General features: G+C 46.6%; 1 protein-coding gene across 2 annotated transcripts; it reads right to left on the bottom strand.

The window, feature by feature from the left end:
* Positions 1-1,107: 1,107 nt before the first annotated feature.
* On the bottom strand, positions 1,108-14,023 carry ZNF75D (zinc finger protein 75D). Of its 2 annotated transcripts, none has more exons than XM_045995430.1 (6): positions 13,791-14,023; positions 11,768-12,294; positions 10,172-10,364; positions 9,378-9,469; positions 8,911-9,037; positions 1,108-2,041 (listed from the first exon to the last, which is right to left on the bottom strand). In XM_045995430.1, the coding sequence occupies exons 2-6, from the start codon at positions 12,212-12,214 to the stop codon at positions 1,332-1,334; spliced, it is 1,569 nt and encodes a 522-aa protein (XP_045851386.1). In that variant the 5' UTR covers positions 12,215-12,294; positions 13,791-14,023; the 3' UTR covers positions 1,108-1,331. The 2 variants fall into 2 exon arrangements, with proteins under 2 accessions (XP_045851386.1, XP_045851387.1); XM_045995431.1 differs by lacking the exon at positions 13,791-14,023 and adding an exon at positions 13,554-13,767.
* Positions 14,024-26,657: the final 12,634 nt, after the last annotated feature.

Genomic DNA, 26,657 nt, shown 5'->3' on the forward strand with positions numbered 1-26,657 from the left:
CTAACCATGGAGTTTTGTTTCATGTTTAATATGAAACAACATTCCGTATCATTAAAAAAATAAAATTTTATAATAATAAATATATTGAAGCCTTGGCCAACATCTTAAACTAGGATCTGATGTAGCTACAAATCCATGTCCTCCAACTTCCCTGCCCTGCCCTTGACCTGACATAGTCTTTTCCAGAGACAGATAATCCCTGAGGCCAATAGGGGAGGAAGAAAAACTACCAGTATCACAACACAGCTTCCATCTGACCTCCTTCTCACTGGGACCATGCCTCTAGGCCTGACTTTGCTCTGACACTTCTGGAGGTTCCCTCCTGCTAACCAATGTGTGCTGAGGCCGGGAGGCCACCGGGTTCACCTTGCCATTCTCGGCACCTCCGTTTGCAAAACTTCCAGACTTTCCTGCAGAGCGTCCAAAGCGTATGGCGTTGTGGCTGAGCAGCCATTAAAAACAGGCTTCCTTTTAGGCTCTGGAGCAGTGTGGCACCAATCTGAAAGCCTTAGTCCACAGGGTGAAAAGTTAAAAAAAAAAAAAAAGGCCATTTACCATGGCCCTGGGCCTTCTACAAAGAAATACATATGTGGGTAAGGGCCCAGAGTGCTTCCTTCATCATTTCCTTCTATCAACGTCAGTGTTGAGCAGATCGGGAGAGGCATGAAGCACTTGCAGGGTCCCTAGGTCTGTGGTGGCATTGAGGGCTTCGCCTGCCGCTTCCAACTCCTTGACAGAAACCACGGTGGCAGTGGGCCCTGAGGGGAACGGCCTGGGGGCACTTCTCCCAGGGCAAACACCGAATGCTCCCTTCCTGCTGGAGAATCAAGTTCCCTCACAGCCCCAGGCTTGGCTGTTTGTGTCGAAAGAATAATAGCCACAGAAACTCTCTCCGGCTTAGTAATTCTCTCTAAGCTCCCTTCAGAGGACCTGAATACTCTTATTTTCCATCTCTCCGAGAAAGAATAGAGCAGGCCTCACGGCCATCACGTGTCTGCTGAGCACCTGATACTTGAAGAACTCCCGATCACCGAGGGTGGGGAAGCTGAGTAAGCAGACAGATACACAGACAGATAGATGAACAGATAACTATAGATAGATGACAGCTGTATTTCCACTCTTTTATTGATCAAGTACTCATTGCGTATCAGTCTTGTGCCAGGCACTGAAGATACAATGCTGAACAAGAGAGACGGCTTAGGTTCCTTTCTGTGAAGTAGGCCATGAACCCCTCCCACATTTCCTGTGGGTGCCAAATTCCTATCATTGGTGCCTCATAGTTTTATACTCTTTCGTCACCTCTAGGGTCAAGAGCCGTTTGGTGACTTTCTTCAGACTGGAGACACTGGACGGGACTCCCTTCTCCTGTGGAGTTTCTGGTGTCTAAGAAGGCTGGAGCGCCGGCTGAAGTTTCTCCTGCACACGCTACAAGTATACGGCTGCTCGCCGGTGTGGGTTCTCTGGTGCTTAATAAGGTGGCAGTTCTGAATGAATCTTTTCCCGCATTCGTAGCATTTAAAGGGCTTCTCTCCTGTGTGGATTCTTAGGTGTGTGTGTAGATTTGTATTGTGACTGAAGCTTTTCCCACACCACGAGCATCTGTACGGTTTTATTCCTTGGTGGGCCATTAAGTGCTTATTAAGATCTGAACTCCATCTAAACCTCTTATCGCACTGTTGACACTTATAGGGCTTCTCTTCAGTGTGAATTCTCTGGTGCTTAATGAGGTCAGAGCTAACTCTGAAACTTTTCTCACATTCCTGACACTTAAAAGGTTTCTCCCCTGCGTGGCCTTTCCCTTGGAGATCCTTATGTTTTGGAAGCTCTTGTTTACAAGTTGAAAGTTTCTTTCTTTTCCTGCCTAGAAAAGCTCGGTGCCGTCTCCGTACCCTGCGTGCCCCACCATGATTTTCTTTGCCTGTTGTTTTCTGAGCAACTTTCATTCTGGCCTTTCTTAACACTCTGCATCCTGATGCTTGTATTTCTAATGCAGAAAGAGATATAGGTTGGTCATTTCCAGTGTCATTTTTGAGCTTTAACCCTGTTGGAATAAACAAAAGAGTCAGCCGTCGGTGTCCCAGAACAAGAAAACTATAGGAGTGGAGAGAAAAATCAGTAATTGCTTTTAAAAAACACAGAACAAGTGATTTCTGGTCCACTATGGCCAAAACAGAACTGATGCATTTCCTCCTGACCCTCCCTGCTGGGCACAACAAGCCAATGAAAGAATGCCAGCCACAACCAACAGAGAGTTCCAAGACACGGTAAGAAGAAAGCAAAAAGGCTTGGGACGACAGGCCTAGCAGAATAACACAGCAGGGCGTCCTGTATCCCCAGAGCCCCAGAAGAAGGCAACCCCAGCCAGCATCTTCCAACCCTCGACCCAGCAACACAAAGCTGCCTGGCCAGGCTTATCTCTTTAGCAGTCGGAATGGGAAGTCTGCCAACACCCGAACCCCAGTCGGGAGACACCGAAGTGGGCAGGCAGAAGGAGCAAGAGGCACCTAGCCACAGCGGCCTGGCCCCCCAAGCCTCTTCATCCCTGAGGGTCTGCGATTCCCCTTTCCCACTGACAGGTACTCTGGGCCTATGTAAATCCCTTCCTCACCCTCAGGCGACAGAAGCAGGGACATACAGGAGCCCTAGCTGTACCATATCAACCAAGGAAACCACAGTAACACCAGCAAGGCTCTGAATGTCAAACTGTCACCGGAAGTGTTACCCCCCCAAACTAGGAAAGAACCTCTGTGCTAAAGTAAAACAGGGTGACTGCTGAATTAAAAAAGTTAAAAAGGACCCCGACCCTCCTAACCTAATAGACAAAAGGATTGGGACACAAGCAAACAAAAATGGCACCAGACTGGAAATCAAAGACAGAAAGACCGGAGGAAAATCTAGAAGCATGTGGAAACAAGCAGCGCCTGGGTGGCTCAGTTGGTTAAGCCTCTGCCTTTGGGTCGGGTCATGATCCTGGCGTTGGATTCAGGGATCAAGCCTTGCATTGGGCTCCCTGTTCAGCGGGCAGTCTGTTTCTCCCTCTGACCCTGCCCCCTCTCATGCTCTCTCTTTCACGCTCTCTCAAATAAGTAAAATATTTTTTAAAAAAATATGTGGAAACAAAAAAAATACACTTCTGAAATTTCCATGGTTCAAAGAGAAAGTCACAAAGAAAATTTTAAAATATGTAGTTGAATGAAAATCGAATTCCAGGGCGCCTGGGAGGCTCAGTTGGCTAAGTGTCTGCCTTTAGCTCAGGTCATGACCCCAAAGCCCCGGATCCAGTCCCACATCGGGCTCCTTGCTCAGTGGGGAGCCTGCTTCTTGCCCTGCTTGTGCATGCTCCCTGACAAATAAATAAATAAAATCTTTTTTTTAAAAAAGGAAATAAAATTCCAGGGGCACCCAGCTGGCTCACTTGGTGTAGCAGAAGACTCCTGATCTCAGGGTCATGAATTCAAGCCTCATCTTGGGTGTAGAGATTACTAAAAAATTAAAAATACAAATAAATAATAAATAAGAAAAATGAGATTACAATGTATCAAAATATGTGGAATGCAGCTAAAGAAGTGCTGAGAGAAAAAGGTACAGCCCCAAGTACATACAATAGAAAAGGGGAAAGGTCTCAGATCAATAATCTAATTTCTACCTCAATAAACTAGAGAAAAAAGCAAAATAAACCCAAAGCAAGTTAAAGAAAGGAATAAAGATCAGAGCAAAAGCCACAACCAAAGAAAAAGCTTGTTCTTCAAGAAAACTAATAAAATTGACAAACCACTTTCATAACTGACAAAAATAAAAGGAGGGAAAATCCAAATCACTAGTATCAGGAAGGAAACTGGCTATATCACTACACATTCTGCCATAACTGAAAGGATGGTAAGAGGGGCACCCAGGTGGCTCCGCCTGTCAGGCATCTGACTCTTGATTTTGACTCTGGTCAAGATCTCAGGATCTTAAGATCAAGCCCTGCCTCAGGCTCTGCCCTCAGCAAGCAGTCTGCTTCTCTCCCTCTCTATCTACCCCTTCCCCCTGCGCGCGCTCTCTCTCTCAAATAAATAAATCTTTAAAAAATATAAATAATAAATAAAGGAGTCAAAAACAAAAAAAAATATAAATAATAAATAAAAGGATGGTAAGATAATAGTATAAATAACCTTATGTTCATGACATTTTATTTTTTAAAGATTTTATTTATTTATTTATTTGGCAGAGAGAGAGAGAGATCGATCACAAGTAGGCAGAGAGGCAGGCAGACGAAGAGGGGGAAGCAGGCTCGATCCCAGGACCCTGAGATCATAACCTGAGCCGAAGGCAGAGGCTTAACCCACTGAGCCACCCAGATGCCCCTGTTCATGGCATTTTAAAAGTTAGGAAAAAATGAACCAATTCTTCAAAACCACAAACTAACAGAATTCAACCAACATGAAATAGATTTCTGAATAGGACTATCACCATTAAACACATTGAATTCATAGTTTAAAAGCCTCCCCCCAAAATCCAAGTCCACATGGTGTGACTGGAGGATTCTACCAAATACTTAAAGAATTAACACCAATTTTACACAATCTCTTCCAGAAAGGAGGAGGAAATCCTACACAACTCATTTTATAGGGCCGGTATTACCCTGATAGCAAAATCATATAAAGGTGACACAAAAAAATAGAAAACTACTGGGGCGCCTCGGTGGCTCAACTGGTTAAGCAGCTGACTCTGGATTCTGGCTCAGGTCATGGTCCCACGGTCCTGGGATTGAGCCCGACGTTGGGCTCCATGCTCAGCGGGGAGTCTGCTTGAGGATTCTCTCTCCCTCTGTCTTCCCCCCAACCCCGCTCATGCACGCACGTGCGCTCTCTCTCTCTAAAATAAATGTCTTTTTCTTTATTCTTTATTTTTTAAAGATTTTATTTATTTATTTGAGAGAGAGAGCAAGCATGAGAGGGAAGGGTCAGAGGGAGAAGCAGACTCCCCACTGAGCAAGGAGCCTGCCGCGTGATTCGATCCCAGGACTTTGAGATCATGACCCAAGCAGAAGGCAGTCGCCCAACTGACTGAGCCACCCAGGTGCCCAATAAATCTTTTTTTTTTAAAGAAAACTACAAACATCTCCCATGAACTTAAATGTAGAAATACTCAGCAAAATACTGGCAAACAATACAGCAATATGTAAGAATTAGATACCACGATCAAGAAGGATTTACTACAAGTATGCAAAGCTGATTCAACATTTGAAATCAATCAACATAACATACCATTTCAACAAGTCTTTGAAGATCATACTCTTATCAAAAGACACAGGAAAGTGTTTCACAAATTCCATATCCATTCATGGTAAAAATACTAAGTTAGGAATTATACTGACTTGATAAAAGAGTATCAGCAATAAAAAAATCCATACTAACATAAACAGGTAATGGTGAAAGACTTAATGTTTCAATGATAAAATTGGGACAAAGCAAGAGATGTCTGCTCTTTCCACTCTTACCCAACATAGGAGGAGGTTGGAGCTACTACAGTAATGGCAGTAAAAGGCACTGCAGATAATGTGATTATCTATGTGTAAAAATCTCAAGGAATCTACAAAAAGAACCTCTTAGAAATAATAAGTGAGTGAGCAGGATCACAGAATACAAGATCAAAATACAAAATCAGTGCCATTCCTATATAAAAATAATGAACACACAGAAACCAACATTAAAAATAATACCATTTATAAATGTTCCAGTGAAAATGAAATGCTTTGGCCTCTATTTAACAAAACAGAGGATCTATACACTGAAAATTACAAAAAGTTGACAAAAGAAATTCGAGAAGACCTAAATAAATAGACACACGCTGTGTTCACTGAGCCAAAAAAAAAAAATCAACATAGTAAAGACATCAATCCTCCTCAAACTAATACATAAGTTTAATGTAGTATCTAGCACAATCCCAATAAAGTTCCTTGTAGACATAGATAAGAGTACTAAAGAATAAAGTGGGAAGCATCAGTCTACCTGACAGACATTACGGCCTTGATACTACAGAGCTACAGCAATCAAGACAGTGTAACATTGGCAGCAGCACAAACACAGAGCCCAGTGGAACAGAACAGATGCACAGAAATACACTCAACTGCTCTTGGACAAAAGTGCAAAAACGATGCAATAGAGGGAAGGCCTGGGTGGCTCGGTTGGTTAGGCGTCTGTCTGCCTTCGGCTCAGGTCATGATCCCAGGGTCCTGGGATCGAGTCCCACATTGGACTCCTTGCTCAGCGGGGAGCCTGGTTCTCCCTCTGCCTGCCGCTCCCCCTGCTTGTGCGCTCCCTCCCTCTCTCTCTCTCTGACAAATAAATAAATAAAATATTTAAAAAAAACAATTCAACAGAGGAAAGACAGCCTTTCTGAGAAACGGAGCTGAAGCGACTGGCCCTCCATAGGCCAAAAAATGAACCTCATCCTAAACTTCATACCTCATATAATAAATAACCCAAAATGGATCAGGGACTTACATATAACACTATAAAACTTTGGGGAAAAAATGGCAGAAAATTTTGGGGATCTAGGGTTAGTCCGAGTTCTAACCTTGACACTAAAAACACAATGTATAAAAGGAAAAAAACCTGAAAAATTGGTCCTCATCAAAAGAGAAACTTTTCCTCTGTGGAAGCCCATGGGAAGAGGATTAAAAAGACAATATACAGACTTGGAGAAACTATTTGCAATCTACATATTCGACAAAGAGCTAGATTCTAGAACATAGAAACTCTCAATACTCGAGTTAAAAAACAATCCAATTAAAATATGGGTAAAAGATACTTCACTGCTGGAAACCAGAGATGGCCAATAAGCACAGGAAAAGCTATAGAACATCACTGGCCATTAGGGAAATGTAAATCCAAATCACCATGAGGTAACCCTACAGGCCGATCAGAATGGCGAACATAAAATGGAGGTAATACAAACACTGGCAAGGATGTGGAGAAATGGGACCACTCGTCCTCTGCTGCTGGGAATGGGGAATGGTACAGTGGTTGCGGAAAACAGTTTGGCATGTGCTTAGGAAATTAAACATGTTACCATATGAACCAGCAATTGCACTCTTAAGGGATTTACTCCAGAGAAATTAAAACTTATCTCTAAAAAACAATTCTGCACACAGATGCTCAGGACAGCTTTACTCATGCTAGTCCAAAAACTGAAGACAGCAAAGATCTTTCCAGTGGTTAATGGGTATACAAACTGTAGTCTCTCAGTATCATGGCATGCTACTCAGTATTAAAAAAACAAACAAACAAAAAAAACCCAAACAAACAAAAAACCAACTTTTGGTACACAACAATTTAGATCGATTTCCAGGGACTTATTCTGAATGAAAAAAGTTAATGCCAAAGGATTACACATTTTATGGTTTTACTCATGTAACACTTTTGAAATGGCAAAATTTCAGAAATGTAAAACAGATCAGTGGTTGGCATGGGCCAGTGATGGGGTGAGGTACAGAGGACAAGCGTGTGATGATAAAAGGGCAAAACAAAGGTCCCTGCGGTCAAGTAACTATCCAGTATCTTGACCGCAGAGGTGAATATGCAAACCCACACTTGCAATAAAACTTTATAGAACTAGGAGCCCTGGGAGGGCTGTCGGTTAAGCCTCCGACTCTTGATTTCAGCTCAGGTCATGATCTCATGGTCATGAGATGGAGCCCTGTGTCGTAGGCCCCACTCAGTGGGGAGTCTGCTGGAGAATCTGTCCCTCTGCCCCTCCCCCTGCACACACACACTCTCTCCCTCCTTAGAATAAATAGATTATTTTTAAAAAAAAACTTTACAGAACTAATTACACAGACAGACAAATAAAATGGAAAATAGAAAGGTCAGAAGATCATATCAGTATCAACAGCCTGGTTGTGACATTATATGACACTTTTCACAGAAGCTATCATTGAGGGAAGCTGGGTGACGTGTATACAGGTGCTCTTTGTATTCTATTTTATTTTTTTTTAAGATTTTATTTATTTATTTACCAGACAGAGATCACAAGTAGGCAGAGAGGCAGGCAGAGAGAGAGGAAGGGAAGCAGGCTCCCTGCCGAGCAGAGAGCCCGATGCGGGGCTCGATCCCAGGACCCCGGGATCATGACCTGAGCTGAAGGCAGAGGCTTTAACCCACTGAGCCACCCAGGCGCCCCTGTATTCTATTTTAAACCTGCATGTGAATCTACAGTTATCTCAGTCAGAAGTCCGGTAAGAAAAACACAGGAACAGAACCCTAGAGTGTCGATCCCCTGTAATGGGTCTCATCAAGGAACATTTCTCTTCTCCCCGTGTACATACTTACCCGTAGGAGACTCTCCAAGGCTGTCCTCCAACTCCTGGGGACCTTGGATCTATGGTTCTCCTCCTTATTCTTTTTTTTTTTTTTTCTCCTCCTTATTCTAAGCAGATTACTTCAGGGTTGGGGGTAAAACTCTGAGGTCATGGACTGCCATCTTAATTCCAGACTCTTTTCAGGAAGAGGGAATGACTCTTTCATACTTTCATTTACTCCAAACGTTTAAACGGGTAGAATCTTAAGGCACCTTCTTTCTAGTCTACTGTGGCTGTGGGCGCAGATGCCAGGACGAAGTGGAGAAGGAAGCCTCAGGAGGGCAGGGGGAACAGGGTGGGGAATGGGGATCCCGCCTACCGAGGCAGGCCGGGTCAGGGATGGCAGCCGCGTGGACGAGAGTGGTCAGAGCAGAAGACGGGGAGACACGCTTGTGGTGAGGATCCTATTCTGAATCATCCGGATACGCCTCGCCTTCCCCCCGCGCCATCAAGGTCAGACCCAAACAGCTACTGGAACCCCGGGGACTCTCCCACAGGAGACGGTTTTCCATAAACTGTGGCCAGATTTCCTCAACTTCTACCCAAAGCAAAGGAAGACTCTTTACCTAGAGAGACGACAGTCTCATAGTTCTCCTGCATGACGTCATTGTAAAGGCTCTTCTGAGTAGGGTCCAGTAACCGCCATTCTTCCTCAGAGAAAGACACCGCCACATCCTCAAATGACAACAGGCTCTAAAGAAGAGAATGGGTTTCGGTTCAGTACAGGCCACCACGAGGCCGTCCTCTCCCTCATCTCTGAACTACGCAGCAGGCCAGCCACCGAAGACAGTATTAAGATTTGGGGGGGTGGGGGGGGGGAGGAAGACGGCAGAAAAGGAAAAAAGCCAGAGATCAGTGAACAGCGTGGGAGAGGCCTGGTCCCCACCGTGCCAAGCCTACTTGCCTCGAGGTGAACATCCAGGGCTAACATGCCTCAGAGCGCCTGCTGAGCACTGTGGGATGCGGGCAGCAGAGAAAAGCACAGACAAGGCCAGGTGCGGGCTGCCTGGAAAAGCTGCAAAGTACGGCTCACCTGGAACTCAGGCAAGATGAGCTCAGACGCCATCTTCCAGTTTGGGGTGCTTTTCTGCTCAGAAAAGGCTACAATCTGTTGAGCAGGCCCAGCTGTGGATGGAAAAGAGCCAGAGAAAATGTCTCTCTTTTGGGCTGACAAATATCCTCAGCTGATTTCTAGAACACCGAACCTCAGGAGTCCTTCCGTAAGGGTGGCTCGCATTCACAAGTGTGTGTGTGCTGCCAGAGGTAGCCTTCCCGTTGAAAATAAGAACCGACTACCCGCCACTCCAAAGAACCGGTTCCCCGGACGTTGTGAGAGAAATTAATAGGAGATCCGTTATTCTTTTTTCCTCTCATAAAATAAACTGTTCACCGGGCTAGGCAGGAATTAGAGGGGACTGAAAAATCAAAGACTCGGGTCCTCCAGTGTAGCCGGTTTCTGTCTTTTATCATTTTTTTCCCTGGTGCACAATGCTCTCCCCATTCTGCCACGATGGCCCATTTCCGATCCCAGTTTCTTCTCTGTCACAGAAGGGTACGATGACCCCACCTGTCCCTAGTCCATCCATCTTCTCTCAAACTTCTAAGGAGCAAGGTCTGCGGTGTGAATACCAGGGTTCTCTGGTTTGGATATTTCTGCCCTCCAGGCTGACCCTCACCTTCACCCACCCACTGGCCTACTGTCCTCGCACGTGAGACACATCCTAACAGCTGGCAAGGCTGGGCACCTGGAAAATTCCCATGACAGTCCGGCTGAACCGATTCCTAGGACAGTGCCCAGGAGAAGAGAATGATGATGAAACTCCTCACCTCTTTCACACACAGGCTGGGTTTCTTTGTGAGTTTTCCAGCCCAGCTCTTCCTGTAGTACCCGGTATGTATTCCAACATTCTTTCTGGAACATACCCATTGGTTGGGGCTCTGCGGGCTTCCACTTAAAGCCTGGGGCCACTGCTGTTCCTCCCAAGGGCACTGCCTCCTTTCCCAGCTCATGGGCTGTGACCTAGAAATAATCCCCATCCTCATTAGCACAGAACTTACTTTTCATTTGGGGGTAGTGGTGGAGGGATAAGCAAGAGGAGAGCCCAGATTCGGGAAGCTGTGACATTCAAGGAAGTCATTAAAAAAAACAAAAAAAGAAAAACTAAAGAGAGACTGCGCCACCGTTTCCTCACAAAGAACCATATACATCGTCCAAGGAAAGTGGGATCAGATGACGCAAGCGTAGCAAGCCGGCTTGCCTGGGACCCTTGCCTAAGGGCATTTTTAATGTGTCAGTTTTCTCTAAAACAGAAGGAGTTGAATAAAAAAAGATTCCCAGAGGACTCCTGGGTGGCTCAGTCAGTGAAGTGTCTGCCTTTGGCTCAGGCCCTGATCCCAGGATCCCAGGATGGAGTCCCGCATGGGGGGCTGGGGGGGGGGCTGCCCAGTGGGGAGTCTGCTTCTCCCTCTGCCTGCCACTCCCCCTGCTTGTGCTTTCTCTCTGACAAATAAATAACATCTTTTTAAAAAATAAAAATAAAAAAAGATCCCCAGCCAGTCAGATTTTCCAATCCTTCCACAGCCAGGGAAGGATTTCGTGGAGAAAGGGGATACGGTGAAGGAAAAATGAGAGGAAAGTTTGGACTCTCACTTCCCTCCATATGATTCCATTGTAGTAAAACACCAAAAATATACCCTGCCCCGTGTTCCTCAAAGTGAACACTTCCTCGGGCTCCCAAGGAACGGAAGGGTGCTGCCATCTCCCAAGGGCATACGCTGGCTCCCCACTTCCCAGGAAGGCCAAGGGCACAGCACCAAGGGAGGGCAATGGAGGCTCTTTTCTCCTGGCCCAGAGACAGGCGCTGCCACTAGAGAGGGCACTACCCCTCCGCCCCTGATTCTGTCCACTCCTCTCTTGGCAGTTTTCTTCTTTCTGTAACTTTGCTTCCCTTTTATCTTCCCATTTCTTCTCTTCCTTTATAGTCTTCCCGGAATTCTTTGATTTATACTTCTGTTTGCCACCCTCTCTCTCCTTTGATCTCTAAGTGCTCTGCCTTTTTTTTTTTTCCAGATTTTCCCCCCTTTCCCAACTCTGCCTTGCCTTTTATTTCTCTGCTTCTAAGAACTCAAGTCCTCTGTCCTTGGCCACGCCAGCCAAGGTCCACCACCCCTAGTTCGCCCTGGCCCGAAAGAGGGCAAAATGCATTTCTTTTTTTGCAAGGCCAAGAAAGACGGCCAGGAACTCTGAAACCTGTCACCTACGACTCCCATGCATCTGTGGTTTCAGATCCTGCTTAGCTGTCCTCAAGGAATGACAGAAGAGTCCCCTACTCCTCCTTGTTCCTCCACTGCAGCCCCCCAACACCCAACCTGGACAATTTCACCTTCACCCTATTTCACCGTCCACATAAGGGAGCTTCTCACCTCATCGCTTATTCCACTAGGCTCTCTCTGAAAGCGCTCTACCAGGGCCACAGCCTCTCTGACGCTCTGTGGACGATACTTCTGCACCCAGTTCTGGGTGTCCCTGGGCAGAACAGTCAGGAACTGCTCAAGTACCAGCAGTTCCAAGATCTGCTCTTTCGAGTGGATCTCGGGCCTCAGCCACTGCTGGCATAATTCCTGAAGTTGGCTGACAGCCTCCAGGGGTCCAGGTGCTTCGTGATAATAGAAGCTCCGAAAGTGCTGTCGCGCGCTCTCAGGACCAAGACTGTCCGTCCGCAGGCTGGATTTCTTACTCTCACCGGAGCTCTCTTTCACCGACCCCTTAGTCCCCCACAAGGCCTCCATGTGTGGGTACAAGCATGCATTCACTTCCAGATGTCTCATCATCATTTGCTCTAGGAACAGTTTTACTCCTATGTGTGACATCCTCCTGGCGTCACCTTTGACAACCGAGGCTTTGTCAGGTTTGGTATAAAACCAATGAGTGGATCTTCTCCCCAAGGGCACTGAGGGACGGGAGAAAAAAAGCACATGTCAAGAAGACAGCCACACGACACGGATTTCCTCGCTATTTATAGTCATCAGAGAAGAATGAACAGAAAAGGACCTGTCCAGTCCACCCTTTAAAAGCAACTGCCAAGTATCAGGACACTCACGATGACATTACTTCAGGACATATATTTCTCTCTGTCACTCAGCTGTGAAACAAAGCACAGCTCCTCAAAGACAAATGTCAACTGATAACTTTTTTTTTTTTTAAGGTGGAGGGAAAGCTGGTGGATGAAAAAACTGGCACCCATTCACTAAAAGGAACTTTGAGAATATCCAATATTTCATCTGTGTGCCTCCTGTCTCATCTTCACCAATAAGGCATATCTGAGTGTGTCGCAATTTTAACAGATCATCCTGACTTTGGTCTTTAGTCAGAGGAAAACAATTACTATGCCCCTTCACCCTCTTAGGAAGACTGAAACCTTTACTTCATGGAACATCTGATATTCTCCTTTCCATTGTATTAATACCGACAGGAGAACTGAGACAACCAGATCAGAGAAGAAGTAAAGCAATTAGGGAAAAGAGTAAACTTATCCCTCTCAGCAAATATCCCCCAACTGGGCAACCAGATGTCAACTTTTTTTTTTTTTTTGGCTACTTTTTGGGAATATTATCAAGGGCACGGTGCAGATTTGTACCTGTGTATTAACTTTTTGCTTACTTTACTGGAAACAAAGGTGGCCTCGTTTACCAAATACAACATCAGCTTATAAAAAAATGAAAGAGAAAGGGTGATCATTGAGGTTCTTCTGAGACAGGAAGGGCCCTAGAAAGGTAACCCTTCTCCTGGCTGTACATTTCCTCCGGGGCACACAGATCTTTAAGTAAGGCTAAGGGTGGCCTTAAGAGGCTGATTTTCCCTGAGGTATTCCAGCAGCAACAGCAACAAAGTTCTTTTGAGGTTGCCACGGGTATTCAGAGAAACGCTCGGTTCCTCGCTGCTTATCCAAGTGCAGAAGGTATAGGGGCGCCTCCTCTATTTCTATGCCAGCAGAAACTAACGTCTTTGAGCCTGAAAGACCCCTTTCTCTGGCGACCTCTAAGCCAGAGGAAACCGGGGGCTGCCGTCGGGTGCAGAGAGAATCACTGCGCCGCCCCCCACCCCGCGAATCCTCGACGCCCTCGCTCCCGACCACCAGCGCGCCCCCGAGCACTCCGCGGGCGGCCGGCCCCCCAGGGTGCCCGGGGAGCATCCCTGGGCTGCACGTACCCCTGGGGACAAAGAGGTTGCTCGCCCAGGCTGGACGGGGCACTCGGAGCCCGGGTACCCGCAGGGCCGCGCCGCCGCGGGGCTGGGACCGCCCCGCTCGCCGCAGGAAGCTGCCGGCTCCGCCCCCACCCACCCGCCAGCAGCTCACCGCCCCGGGGGGCTGCTAGTGGTACGTGCGGCCCGCAGCGCTGGGGCGCGCGCCACCAAATCCCAGGGGCGACGCGGCTTCTCCATTACCTCCACCCAGTCCCGGCTTCCGCGGGCGCCACTTCCCTCTTCCTTGACTGGGGCCGCGACGTCGCCACGCCTCCCCGCCGCGCTGAGGAGGAAGCGCCCGCTTCCCGCGCCCCTGCGGGCCTGGCGAGGCAGCTGCGAGCTCGGGGGCGCGGGGCGCCTTGGAGGACCAGTCCCCCAGTCGATCGCTCTAGCTCCCCGAGACCGTACCCCGACTCGCCATTTTGGGGTCGAAGTCTGTGGACCTGGCCCAACCGGAAAAGAAAGAATGCGCTTCCGGCGGCTCCGTGACAGCCACGCCCAGCCATCGCCCTGTCTCTACCTGCGGCGCCTCGGCGCAACCGGGCGGGAACCGTGCCGCCGCTCCTTTCTGTCCCGTGGGCGCGGCCTTCTGCTCCGGCTCGGGCCGGGATGAGCACGCCCTCCCCAGGCCCCGGGCAGGCCCAGGGCAACCCCGAAAGCCTCTGGTCGCCTGGGAGACATGTAGCCCTCCGACTCAAGGTGCCGCGATCTTGTGGCCCTGACTTGGTCAAGTGCAAATCGTTCAGGTTGCCTTCCGGAGGCCACAGCCCTTCCTACCAGGAACCCCCCCCCCCCCTCCACACACACACACCTGCCACCCCAGGGGAGGAACGCCAACCCTGAAAGTCGTCACTAGACTTGTCCCGAGCCTCTTGCGTTGTAGGACACGACGTCCTCAGGGTCACATGGATTGCCAGTGGCAGTTTTTAGACAAGAACTGGGGTCTTTTATTGCTATATCCCTTGCTTTTTCTACTGCGTTATGCCTCCCTGTGAGACAGAAAACTTGTTTCATCACATAACTCCTGTAATGCTCAGCGTAGTCTTCTGGATAAGTCCTCTTTCTAGGAACCTGAGTATTTTGGGTTGTCAGAGTCTTCAAAGTATCAGTGCTTAGTGTTGAGCCATTTGAATGGAAACTGTCCCTATGAATCCAAAGAGAAGAAACTATGTAGCTCAGCAGGGCAATGGGGATAAAACGGAAGTCTTCCCGAAGTCAGTGCAAGAAACTCCCCCGGCAAGCAGGAAAGAGACCTACAGGCCTAGGAGAAAAATAAACAAAGAGCACCTATCTGACTTTTTACATGCAAAAGCGGAGGAGACTCAAGCTAATGTCAGATCTTCATTTGAAAGAGGCAGCTGCCCAAAAGCTGCAAGAAGGTGATGAGGGAGCAGAAGGCTAGCGGAAGACAAAATAGAAGCTGACAGCCTGCAACCTCCCCCCACCCACCGCTCCTGGGTGGGACACGTGAGACGTTCTTCCAGGGATCCAGCTACTATCTTAATGGGTTTTTTTGATATTTTATTTATTTATTTGACAGAGAGATCACAAGTAGGCAGAGAGGCAGATAAAGAGAGAGGGAAGCAGGCTCCCTGCTGAGCAGAGAGCCCAATGCGGGGCTCAATCCCAGGACCCTGAGACCAAGACCCCCACCGAAGGCAAGGCTTAAACCACTGAGCCACCCAGGCGCCCCTACTACCTTAATGTTACTACCTCACTAGAGGGGAAAACCACCTTCATTTGACAATGGCAAGACCTCTGGCATCTTGTAGGTTCCTTATAGGTCGGTCCTCTTTAGCATATGAATGTTCTTTTGAAAGGCTCCCTTGTCCTTACTTTCCCCCAGCTCTAGAGTATATAATCACCACTCCTCCAGGCCCTAGCGCAGCGGCTCTCACTGCCTACAGGTGCTGTCGGCGTGCTTAAACCACCATTTTGCCCCAAAGACATCTCAAGAATTCTTTCTTGGTGGCCAGCTCCGGACCTCACTCCACGGAACCTCACCTGTATTCCAAAATCCCATCAAAGACACAGTGCACTATCCTTGGTATATAATCCTAGTAAAGATGTTTGCCTCACCAGAGAAACGTTTTCAGAATCTTCCTCTCAAAGCTCTGTTCCTGAGGTCAGGCATTTTTCAACCTAATGTTTTTTGATGATGAAGAAGTCAGGGCACTGTTACTTCTGAACAATTCCTGGGCTCATCCTTCAGTTGAATCACTCACTAACCAATGGGGTAGTTAGATAAAAGTCATTTCCTTTTTCTTTCTTTGTTTCTTTTTTTTTAATCTTAAGGTTTTTACACTATGTGAAGTTTATATATTAATCTGCATAAAGTTATTCCTTATAATTGTCTTCAATAGAAATTATCTGTAGATTAAACAGTTAAGTATTTAGAGTGAATATAGAAATAAGTATAATGCTCTCTTCAACCTGCTACGGTTTATATATTTGACACGGGGCAGGGGGAGAGCAAATGTGAGCAGGGGGAGCGGCAGACAGAGGGAGAAGCAGATTCCCCACTGAGCAGGTAGCCCGACATGGGGCTCCATCCCAAAACCCTAGGATCATGACCTGAGTTGAAGGCAGCCACTTAACTTACTGAGCCACCCAGGTCCTCCGAAGAGAAAAATCTTTCAAAGGACTATAGACTCCAGGAAGACAAGTTGTAATTTACTTAACAAAAATTTCATTATGTGTTGTTAATACGGTTAATAATAAAACCAAACATTGAACAGTGTCTGCGAAATTAAAGGTTTCTAATTAAACGCATGATGCCCAGATGCCACTTATAGTTAAATTTTGGCTAATATGTTTGAAATAGCAGAAGAGGAAGTATGTAAAATCTACAGGGCATTTTCCTCCCTTCAAATACTTCCACCTTGATTCACCCAAGAAATCAAGGTGTGATCCTGAGCTACAAATGACTCTCTAGGTGGAAACAACTTGAAGAAAATCGTAATTCTGAATAAGGTTACAATGAGCAAGACAAGGAAAAAGAGTTTCCAGAATTAAAACCCACAACACAAAAATGTTGTGAATTTTTAAGTGGGCCAAGAGCTGGGATGGAGTAAAACACAGTACTATAGCAGCTTCCTAGGAAATCTTTACAGAAAGGAAACTATGATCTGAAAGCCTTAGAAGAGGGCAACTGTAGATAAATTCTTAAGAAACATAGAGAATTAGAAGCCAATTTGGGGAAAGATAAGGTGTGGTTAAATGGGAATGATGAAGAAAAGGCTACCTCCAATTACAAAGGCAGCTGTTCAGAAATAGAGGAGCGACTGATGGAGACCAGACTGCTGAATTTAAACTATCATCTACGTGGTGCCTGGGTGGCAGTCGGTTAAGCCCCTGACACTTGGTCTTGGCCCAAGTCACGATCTTGGGGTCATGGTCTTGAGCCCTGAGTTGGGCTCCATGTTCAGTGTGGAGTCTGCTTAGGATTCTCCCCGCCCCTCCCATACTTGCTTGTGTGTGCTCTCCCTCTCTCAAATAAATAAATCTTTAAAAAAAAAAAAGATCTGCTGTAGGATGGTCTGGACTACGTCCTTGATTTTGTTGATGCTACAAGTGAATCTCAAAGGTTTCATTTTGTGCTGAAGGAGATGCAACAAGTAGTAATCAAAAAAATGGTGGCAGAGTAGAATCCATTCTAAAATTGGTAGCTTTTTTTTAAAGATTTTATTTATTTGACAGAGAGAGAGAGATCACAAGTAGGCAGAGCAGCAGGCAGAGACAGAGGGGGAAGCAGGCTCCCTGCTGAGCAGAGAGCCTGATGTAGGGCTCCATCCCAGGACCCTGAGATCATGATCTGAGCCGAAGGCAGAGACTTAACACACTGAGCTACCCAGACACCCCTAAAATTGATAGCTTTTGAAACGGAGGCCCGACTATATTGATGAGTTATTATCTTTTTAAGTAGGCTCCACATAGAGCCCAACGTGGGCCTCGAACCCATGACCCCAAGATCCAGACCGGAGTGAAGACCAAGAGTCTGATATTGAATTGACTGAGCCACCCAGATGCCCCTATATTATAAGTTATTAAACATGACTTCTACTTCTGGTTCTAGAAATTAGATTTTTGCAACCGCTTTATTGTGTTATAACTCACAAACCATGCGATTCACTCAATTTAAATATGCTAGAAGTCAGTAAAGATTGTACCACCAACATGGCAATGGATTATAGAATATTTACATCACCATTACATTTTATATTATACATATTATATATACTGTATAATATATATACTATATATTATACATCACCATTACATTTTATATTATACATATTATATATACTGTATAATATATACTATATATTACACCTCACCATTACATTTTATATTATACATATTATATATACTGTATAATATATACTATATATTACACCTCACCATTACATTTTATATTATACATATTATATATACTGTATAATATATATACTATATATTGTACCTCACCATTACATTTTATATTATACATATTATATATACTGTATAATATATATACTATATATTATACGTCACCATTACATTTTATATTATATATACTGTATAATATATATACCATATATTATACATCACCATTACATTTTATACTATACATTACATATTATATATACTGTATAATATATATACTAATATTATACATCACCATTACATTTTAATTACATATAATACATATATTATATGTATGATATAATACATTATATATTACTTATAACTCATTTCCTTCAATTCCCCTTCACCAACCCTAGGCAGCCAATCATCTGTTTTCTGTCTGTATACATTTACCTACTCCGGACACTGCATCTGTGACCTTTCGTGTTTTCAAGCTTCATCCATGTTGTCTCATGTATCAGTACTTCATTGTGATGTAGTGTTTGAATGTTAAGTGAGGTCCTGAGCCCACGACCAAGAAAGAATTGAGACAGCTTTAGCACGAACAGACAGCTTCGTTAAAGCACAGGGACAGGACCGGGGGGGGGGGGGGGGGGGCGCGGAAAGAGCGGCCGCACTGGGCTCGGGAAGGGTGATCGATTACATACTTGGGAGTTGGGGGAAGTAAGGGAAAAGGGAGGGTTTCAAAAGAACTTTCATATGCTAAAGACCACCTACAATACACTGGGGGCCTTGCCATTGTCAAAGTTAAGGTTGCTTTTCCCTCTAGTAAAGCATTAACATTAGGATCCTTGGGAGATTCCTTCTGGAAGTTAGGTTATTGTAAGAATGTTTTTTCCTTGTAAATCCCTGGCACATTTGTAAACCGAGGGAGACTCCAGTCCTGCAGGACTGTGATCTTTATCAATGAACCATTTGCTTTTCCTTCCCTTGGCTTTAGGGCATCGGGGAGTGCCTGAGGATGGTCACACAGATACCACCTGAGATTGGGATGGGTTGGGGGGTGTCAGCTGGGGCTCTGCCCTCAGCTTGCCCTCTGCTCCCTGAATTGTATTTCACTGCTGAACGGTTTTATACAGGTACCTCATACCATTGTTTGGATATACGACTTTGTATGAATATACACACTGAGCTGCGTAGCAAAAAGAAAATGTAGCAAAAAGAAAATGCCTTGAATTAAAGTTGACACAGTTTCTCTTTTTACTTAGTGTTGCAAAATGTGATATAACCACACAGTGGTGTGGATAAACAAACCCGGATCGGTTATAGGATACTGGGGGTTTTTCCTACCTTTGGTCATTATACATAATTCTGCTATGAACATTCACGTACAAATTTCTGTGTGTAGACATGTTTTCATTTCTTTTGCATAGACAGATAAAGATATGATTGCTGGATCACACGGTAACTGTATGTTTCATCACTTGGGGAAGTGCTGGACTATCTAGCAGAGAGGATACACCGTTTTACATTCCCGCCAGTAGTGTAGGAGGGTTCTAATTTCTCCACATCCTCTCTACCACTTGTTATAATCTGTCTTTTTCATCACAGTACTGTGACATGGTGTCTCACTGATTTATATGGTTGATAATGATATCAACCATATCTGCATATGCTTACTGACCACTTTGTAAAGGATTTTTTTTCCATTTATTTGACAGAGATCACAAGCAGGCAGAGAGGCAGGCAGAGAGAGAGAGAGAGAGAGAGAGAGGAAGGGAAGCAGGCTCCCCACTGAGCAGAGAGCCCGATACGGGGCTCCATCCCAGGACCCTGAGATCATGACCTGAGCTGAAGGCAGAGGCTTTAACCCACTGAGCCACCCAGGCGCCCCGACTTTGTAAAGGATATTAATGTTAGCTGCAAGATTTATCACATATTTTGTGGGTGTGATATGAGCAAATTTTCACCAATAGCCATTATCTAATGTTGTTCAATTTCCCTGGGTCACTCCTACTGCCTCTTCTGTGTACCAGTGTCAGGCAAGAGGCAAACTTAAACTCTTCTTGTAGAAGAAATACATATAATCCCTTCTTTGTAAGGACTTACATGATCACAAGGAGTCTTCTTTTCCAGAATGGAAGTCGATTTTTAGTCAGAAGTGCTTGTAAGCTAGATTGAAAGATAAAGGCAAAATGCTTCAAAATAAACATTTTTCCTTCGGTTGAGCTTGATCTTGATATGCTCGAGCTCCTGGGCAGAAAGAAAAGATAGAAATTCTCTTAGTGCTCGAGGCACCTGGGTGGCTCAGTTGGTTGGGTGTCTGACTCTTGATTTGGGCTCAGGTCATGATCTCGGGGTCGTGGGACTGAGCCCCTGCACTGGGCTCTGCCCTCAGTAGGGACTCAGCTGAAGACTTTCTCCCTCTCCCTCTGCCTGCCCCCCTGCTCATGTTCAGGCATTCTTTCTCTCTCTCAAATAACAAATAAATAAACAAATCTTTTCCTTAAAAGAATATATTCTCTTTAGTGCGAATCAATTTGCTAGTTGATTTTCTTATAACACATATTGAAGACTTAGCCATTTCAACCACCTGTAAAAACATCTAGATAAACTCACCTCCCAAGCAGTAGTAATGATTTTGCACATTCCAAAATTATATGAATTGATGTAGCAATTCCACCGTAAGCTTTGAAATTTTTCTCAAAAGGATGCTGACTTTAAAACCCCAGGTTTCAGGGCACCTGGGTGGCTCAGTGGGTTAAGCCTCTGCCTTCAGCTCAGGTCATGATCTCATGATCATGGTGCTGGGATCAGGGTGCTGGGATCCAGCCCTGCATCCGGCTCTCTGCTCAGCAGGGAGCCTGCTTTCCCCCCATCCCCTCTGCCTCTCTGCCTGCTTATGATCTCTCTGTCAAATAGATAAAATCTTTTTAAAAAATAAAATAAAACCTCAGATTTCTCATTACGATACTTAAAACTATAATGTCCTTCATTATTGCAGTAAAAATTTAAACTGATTTCCTGGCAAAAAAAATCAAAGTTTGGTGATTGTTGCTATAAAACATCTTCCACCTCCCCCCCAGGTCTGGTACTAGGACTTTGTTTCCACTGATATATAAATGTGGTACCAATTCTCTACCCAGGAGCCTCCTGCCATCCTCTCCTGCTACCCATGCCACAGAGGGCGTGGCTCTCGTGCAGGGTCCGTTCATGTCTCCCAGAAACTCCCTTGTGTCCACTGGGTCTTAGGGGCCACGGATCTTTATTGTCCTCGGCATCGATCTCGCTTTTATATCAAACCAGTTGAGATCTGTTCTGGTTTCTTTTACAGGAATATTAGACCATGAAAGTGCATAGTATGTGATGTGCAAGTAGGAATATTAAAGGTATTGGAGCACGGGGCTGGCTCAGCTGGTAGAGCATGTGACTCTTGATCTCACGGTTGTGAGTTCAAGCCCCGTGTTGGGCAGAGAGCTTATTTAAAAGGAAAAAAAATTGAGGCGCCTGGGTGGCTCAGTGGGTTAAGCCTGCCTTGGGCTCAGGTCATGATCCCAGGGCGCAGGGAATTGAGCCCTACATTGGGCTCCCTACTCAGCGGGGAGCCTGCTTCTCCCCCTCCCTCTGCCTGCCGCTCCCCATTTGTGCACTCTCTCTCTGTGTCAATAAATAAATAAAATATTTAAAAAGAAAAAATAAGTGTTTACCAGGGCAGCTGGGTGACTCAGTCGGAAGAGCATGTGTGACTCTCGATCTCGGGGTTGTGAGTTCAAACCCCACATTCAGTGTAGAGATTACTAAAAAATAAATAAACTTAAAAGGAATATAAAAGGTATGAACTCAGCTGTCTCTTTGTTGTGTAATGGTTTGGTATTATTTCAAATCGACTTGTTTCTGACTTGAGTCAGGTCCGTTTTAATCCACTTGTTTATGACAAAGACAAGAAAGTTTTGACACAAGAACGAAGCAAATTGTGTCAGGACGTCATCATCTCATCTGTTCTCACTGACAAGAACAGGCCCGCTCAGAAGGCCCCAGCCACTGTGCTTATCTGTAAAAAAACATGTGAAGGAGGGGCACCTGGCTTGAGCGTCCACCTCTTTTTTTTTTTTAAAGATTTCATTTATTTATTTGACAGAGAGAGAGATCACAAGTAGACAGAGAGGTGGGGGGGAAGCAGGCTCTCCGCTGAGCAGAGAGCCCGATGCGGGACTCGATCCCGGGACCCCAAGATCATGAACTGAGGCGAAGGCAGCGGCTTAACCCACTGAGTCACCCAGGCGCCCCGAGCGTCCAACTCTTAATTTCGGCTTGTGTCAGGCTCCTCACTCAGCAAGGGCATCTATTTAGAGATTCTCTCTCTCCCTTTCCCTCTGCCCCTCCTCCCACCAAGCTGACTGGCTCTCCCCCACCTCAAATAAATAAATCTTTAAAAAACATAGGAAAGGGGGCGCCTGGGTGGCTCAGTCGGTTAAGCACCTGCTTTCAGCTGAGGTCATGATCCCAGGGTCCTGGGATCAAGCCTGCATTGGCCTCCCCGCTCAGCGGGGCTTCTTCCTCTCCCTCCTCTCCCTCTCCCTCTGCCTGCCACTCCCCCTGCTTGTGCTTGCCCACGCTCTCTCTCTCTCTCTATCAAGTAAATAAATAAGGTCTTTTAAAATATGAAGAAGCTGGGTGCCTGGGTGGCTCAGTGGGTTAAGTCTCTGCCTTTGGCTCAGGTCATGGTCTCAGGATCCTGGGATCGAGGCCCGCATCGGGCTCTCTGCTAGCGGGGAGCCTGCTTCCCCTCTCTCTGGCAAATAAATAAATAAATAAAATCTTAAAATAAAATATGAAGAAGCAACATGCCCACGTAAGGGGACATTTTGATCATAAATCCCAAAAACTGGGGAGGACTATCCAAGAGTGTTTGGTCTGGACAAGGCCACACCGTGCTGATCTAAACAGTTCTCCAAAGACTTTGGGGCAATTGGCTACTGCCGCGGTAAAGACACGTCTTTGTTTCCCAGCAGTGGTGAAAGCCAGCCCTGGCCCCGGGAAAGACATCTTCTGGCCGGCAGCGCTGGTCCCACCGGTTCCCTCCCAACCTGCTCCAGAACGGGGCACTTTTACTTTTGCGCTGGCAGCAGCAGGTCAGCTCTCCGTTGGCTAAGGCAGCTCTCCCTCGTACCAACTCATATAGAGGTATACCCCCACCGAATCTGGACTTTATTCTTTTCCTCTTCCTTAACTGGAACAATAGTGGCATCAATTTGGATTGTGATGTTTCCGTATTAGGCTACTGAAAGACATTATCCTGGGTGCTATTGGCTTATGCAATTCCTAAGCCAACCTACGTTAAATACATTGTTCGGGGCCGCCTGGCCCGCTCAGTCAATAGAGCATCTGCCTTTGGCTCTGATCATGATCCCAGGGTCCTGGGATCAAGCCCCACATCTGGCTCCTTGCTCAGTGGGGAGCCTGCTTCTCCTTCTGCCTCTGCTACTCCCCCTGCTTATGCTCTCTCTCTGTCTCTTGCAAAGAAATAAATAAAATCTTTTAAAAAAAATACATTGTACGGGGGCACCTGGGAGGCTCAGTGGGTTAAAGCCTCTGCCTTCAGCTCAGGTCATGATCTCAGGGTCCTGGGATTGAGCCCCGCATCGGGCTCTCTGCTCAGCGGGGAGCCTGCTTCTCTCTCTCTCTCTCTCTCTCTCTCTCTGGCTACTTGTGATCTCTGTCAAATAAATAAATAAAATCTTTAAAAAATACATTGTACAGTCTCTGATCATAATTTGCCTCTCACCCTTGCAGTGACCTCACGGGATCCTGGAGGAAGGGGCTTGGACCTGCTGTTTGAAATCCAGCCAGGAGAGAATGGGAGGTCATCCATCCTGACTTCCCACGGCAGGTTATTCCCTGAAGGTCTGCCAGTGTGATCTTACCCTGACCCCAGGGGCAGGGACTCAGAAGAAAGGAGATCTGCCAGCTTGGTCTGCCCCCAGTCGGCTCACACACACGTGTGCGCACCAGACTCTGCGCTGTTTTACTTTTCTCTTTCATTTCATTTTACTGTTTTGTGCTGAGTGTTTTACATGTGATGTGTCGTGATGCAGGCAGCAGAGAACAGCTCCGCCTGGGGCAGGCGCCAGCAGGGGCACGAGATCGGGAGCCGGGTGAGGGCTCCCCTTGGGGTGCCTTTCTACTGCCTCTCCAGCGCCTGGGGCTCCTCGCTCTTCTAGGCTCAAGGCGCGAGGCCTCGAGAAAGAGCAACCGCCACTGGATGACACGGGCAGGTCTGCCTGAGGGAGGTGACAGTGTGGAGGAGAGGTGACACCTTGAAGCCTGGGTTTGATATGATTACAAGATCCTAATTCTTATGTGTCCATATGCAATAGAACTACATGTGACTGGGAAACTCCAGAAGGAGGAAACAAAAAGCTGCGTATCCAGAAAGGGACCTGGGGTGCACAGGAAAGTGAAGTCAAGAATCCGCACCCCAACTGGTGGGTGCTATGCTACAAAGAGGAGCAGCAAACCTCCCTCCCCCGCCAGCAGACGGGCTTCACACAAGTCCAGCACCAGGAAGTGGGGATCCGGACTCCTCTCCATATCCGGGGTTCCCCGGAGGGGCTGGGCTCCACTTCGGGCGGCACAGCGGGGGAAAAGGGACGTGGAGACGGTGGAGACCGTCCCAGTGAAAGGAAACAGAAGCGGTGACCCCTTTGCAGAATTAGTGGCGATGTTTGGACAGTTGTGACTCGCTTCCTGTACTTGGTGCATGAAAGCAGATGGAAGGGTTAGTCTTCTCTGTGCTTCAAAGCGCTTGTGATCATAAGGTTCAAGGGTCTTGTTTTATGGGGTTTTCCCTTTTTGTGGGTCCCTGGGTGAGCACGAACCATGATTTTTTTTTAAAGATTTTATTTATTTATTTGACAGAGAGAGATATCACAAGTAGGCAGAGAGGCAGGCAGAGAGAGAGAGGAGGAAGCAGGCTCCCCGCTAAGCAGAGAGCCCGATGCGGGGCTCGTTCCCAGGACCCCGGGATCATGACCTGAGCCGAAAGCAGAGACTTAACCCATTGAGCCACCCAGGCGCCCCATGAACCATGATTTTTTAAAACAAGACCTTCCCCAACTTTGGACAGTGCACAGTGTATACTCTCCACCAAAATCCAGTGATTAGCATTTTGTCATAACTGATTGTGGTGTCCCTTGAAGAGAAACCCATGGGAGTCTACTAAATTCTCACTTGAGCTGTTTAAATGGAAAAGTTTCTGGTGGAGTGCACTTAAATCTAATCTCAGTCATCCAAACAGAGTCATGGCCCCTCAATTGACTCCCAGATTTGAGCCAGTTTGTTTTATTTTTATTTTTTTTTAAGATTTTTTTCATTTGTCAGGTTGAGAGGGAGAGAGTGTGAGTGAGAGAGCACAAGCAGGGGGAGTGGCAGGCAGAGAGAGAAGCAAGTTCCCAGCTGAGCAGGGAGCCTGATGTGGGGCTTGATCCGAGGACCCGAGGATCGTGATCTGAGCAGAATACAGATGTCTAACTGACTGAGCCACCCAGGCGCCCCTTTGTGTCAGTTTATAGACCCGAAGTCCCTGGATGAAAGGGAGGCCAGGTCCTCTTTTTTTTTTTTAAGATTTATTTATTTATTTATTTGACAGAGAGAGAGAGATCACAGGTTGGCAGAGAGGCAGACAGAGAGAGAGGAGGAAGCAGGCTCCCTGCTGAGCGGAGAGCCTGATGCGGGGCTCGATCCCAGGACCCTGAGATCTTGAAGGCAGAGGCTTAACCCACTGAGCCACCCAGGTGCCCCGAGGCCAGGTCCTCTTTAGAAAGATCTCACTACACTGCCGGAGACACATACTGTTTTTTTAAAAAAGATTCTATTTATTTATTTGACAGACAGAGATCACAAGTAGGCAGAGAGGCAGGCAGAGAGAGAAGGGGAAGCAGGCTCCCCGCTGAGCAGACAGCCCCACTCGGGACTCGATTCCAGGACCCTGAGATCATGACCTGAGCCTGAGGTCATGACCTGGGTGACTCAGTGGCTTACCCACTGAGCCACCCATGCACCCCCTGTTTTTTTTTTAAGATTTTATTTAACTATTTGACAGAGAGAGAGAGAGAGACAGCGAGAGAGGGAACACAAGCAGACGGAGTGGGAGAGGGAGAAGCAGGCTTCCCGCTGAGCACTGAGTCTAATGAGGGGCTCGATCCCAGGACTCTGGGATCATGACCTGAGCCAAAGGCAGACGCCTAACGACTGAGCCCCCTGGCTGCCTGGAGACACATACTGTTGAACTCTCTGCCAGCCTTCTCCCAAAGGGACCTATGGCCCATTACCAGGGTCACTGTGCATTAGGGAAAAGGAAATAACCAGATTTGGGGGGGGGTAGTGAACACTGCCTCAGAGCTGGTGCTAATTCCAGGCATTGCTGTGGCCCCTCCATCCGAGTGGGGGCTCATGGAGGTCAGGTGATCAGTGGAATTGTAGCGCAGTCGTGACCCTGGTGGCCCATTAAGTCCCCAAACTCACCCTCTCTTATTTCCCCAGTTCCAGACTGTAACTGGAATAGATACACTCACCAACTGGCAGGATACCCACATTGGTTCCCTGACCTGTGGAGTGACAGCTATTATAGTAAGAAAGGGCAAGTGGAAACCACTAGAACTTCCACTTCCTAGGAAACGAGTAATCCAAACGCCATGCTATATTCCTCAAGGGATTTCAGAG

Source organism: Meles meles, chromosome X (genome assembly GCF_922984935.1).
Source record: "Meles meles chromosome X, mMelMel3.1 paternal haplotype, whole genome shotgun sequence".
Lineage (NCBI taxonomy): Eukaryota > Metazoa > Chordata > Mammalia > Carnivora > Mustelidae > Meles > Meles meles.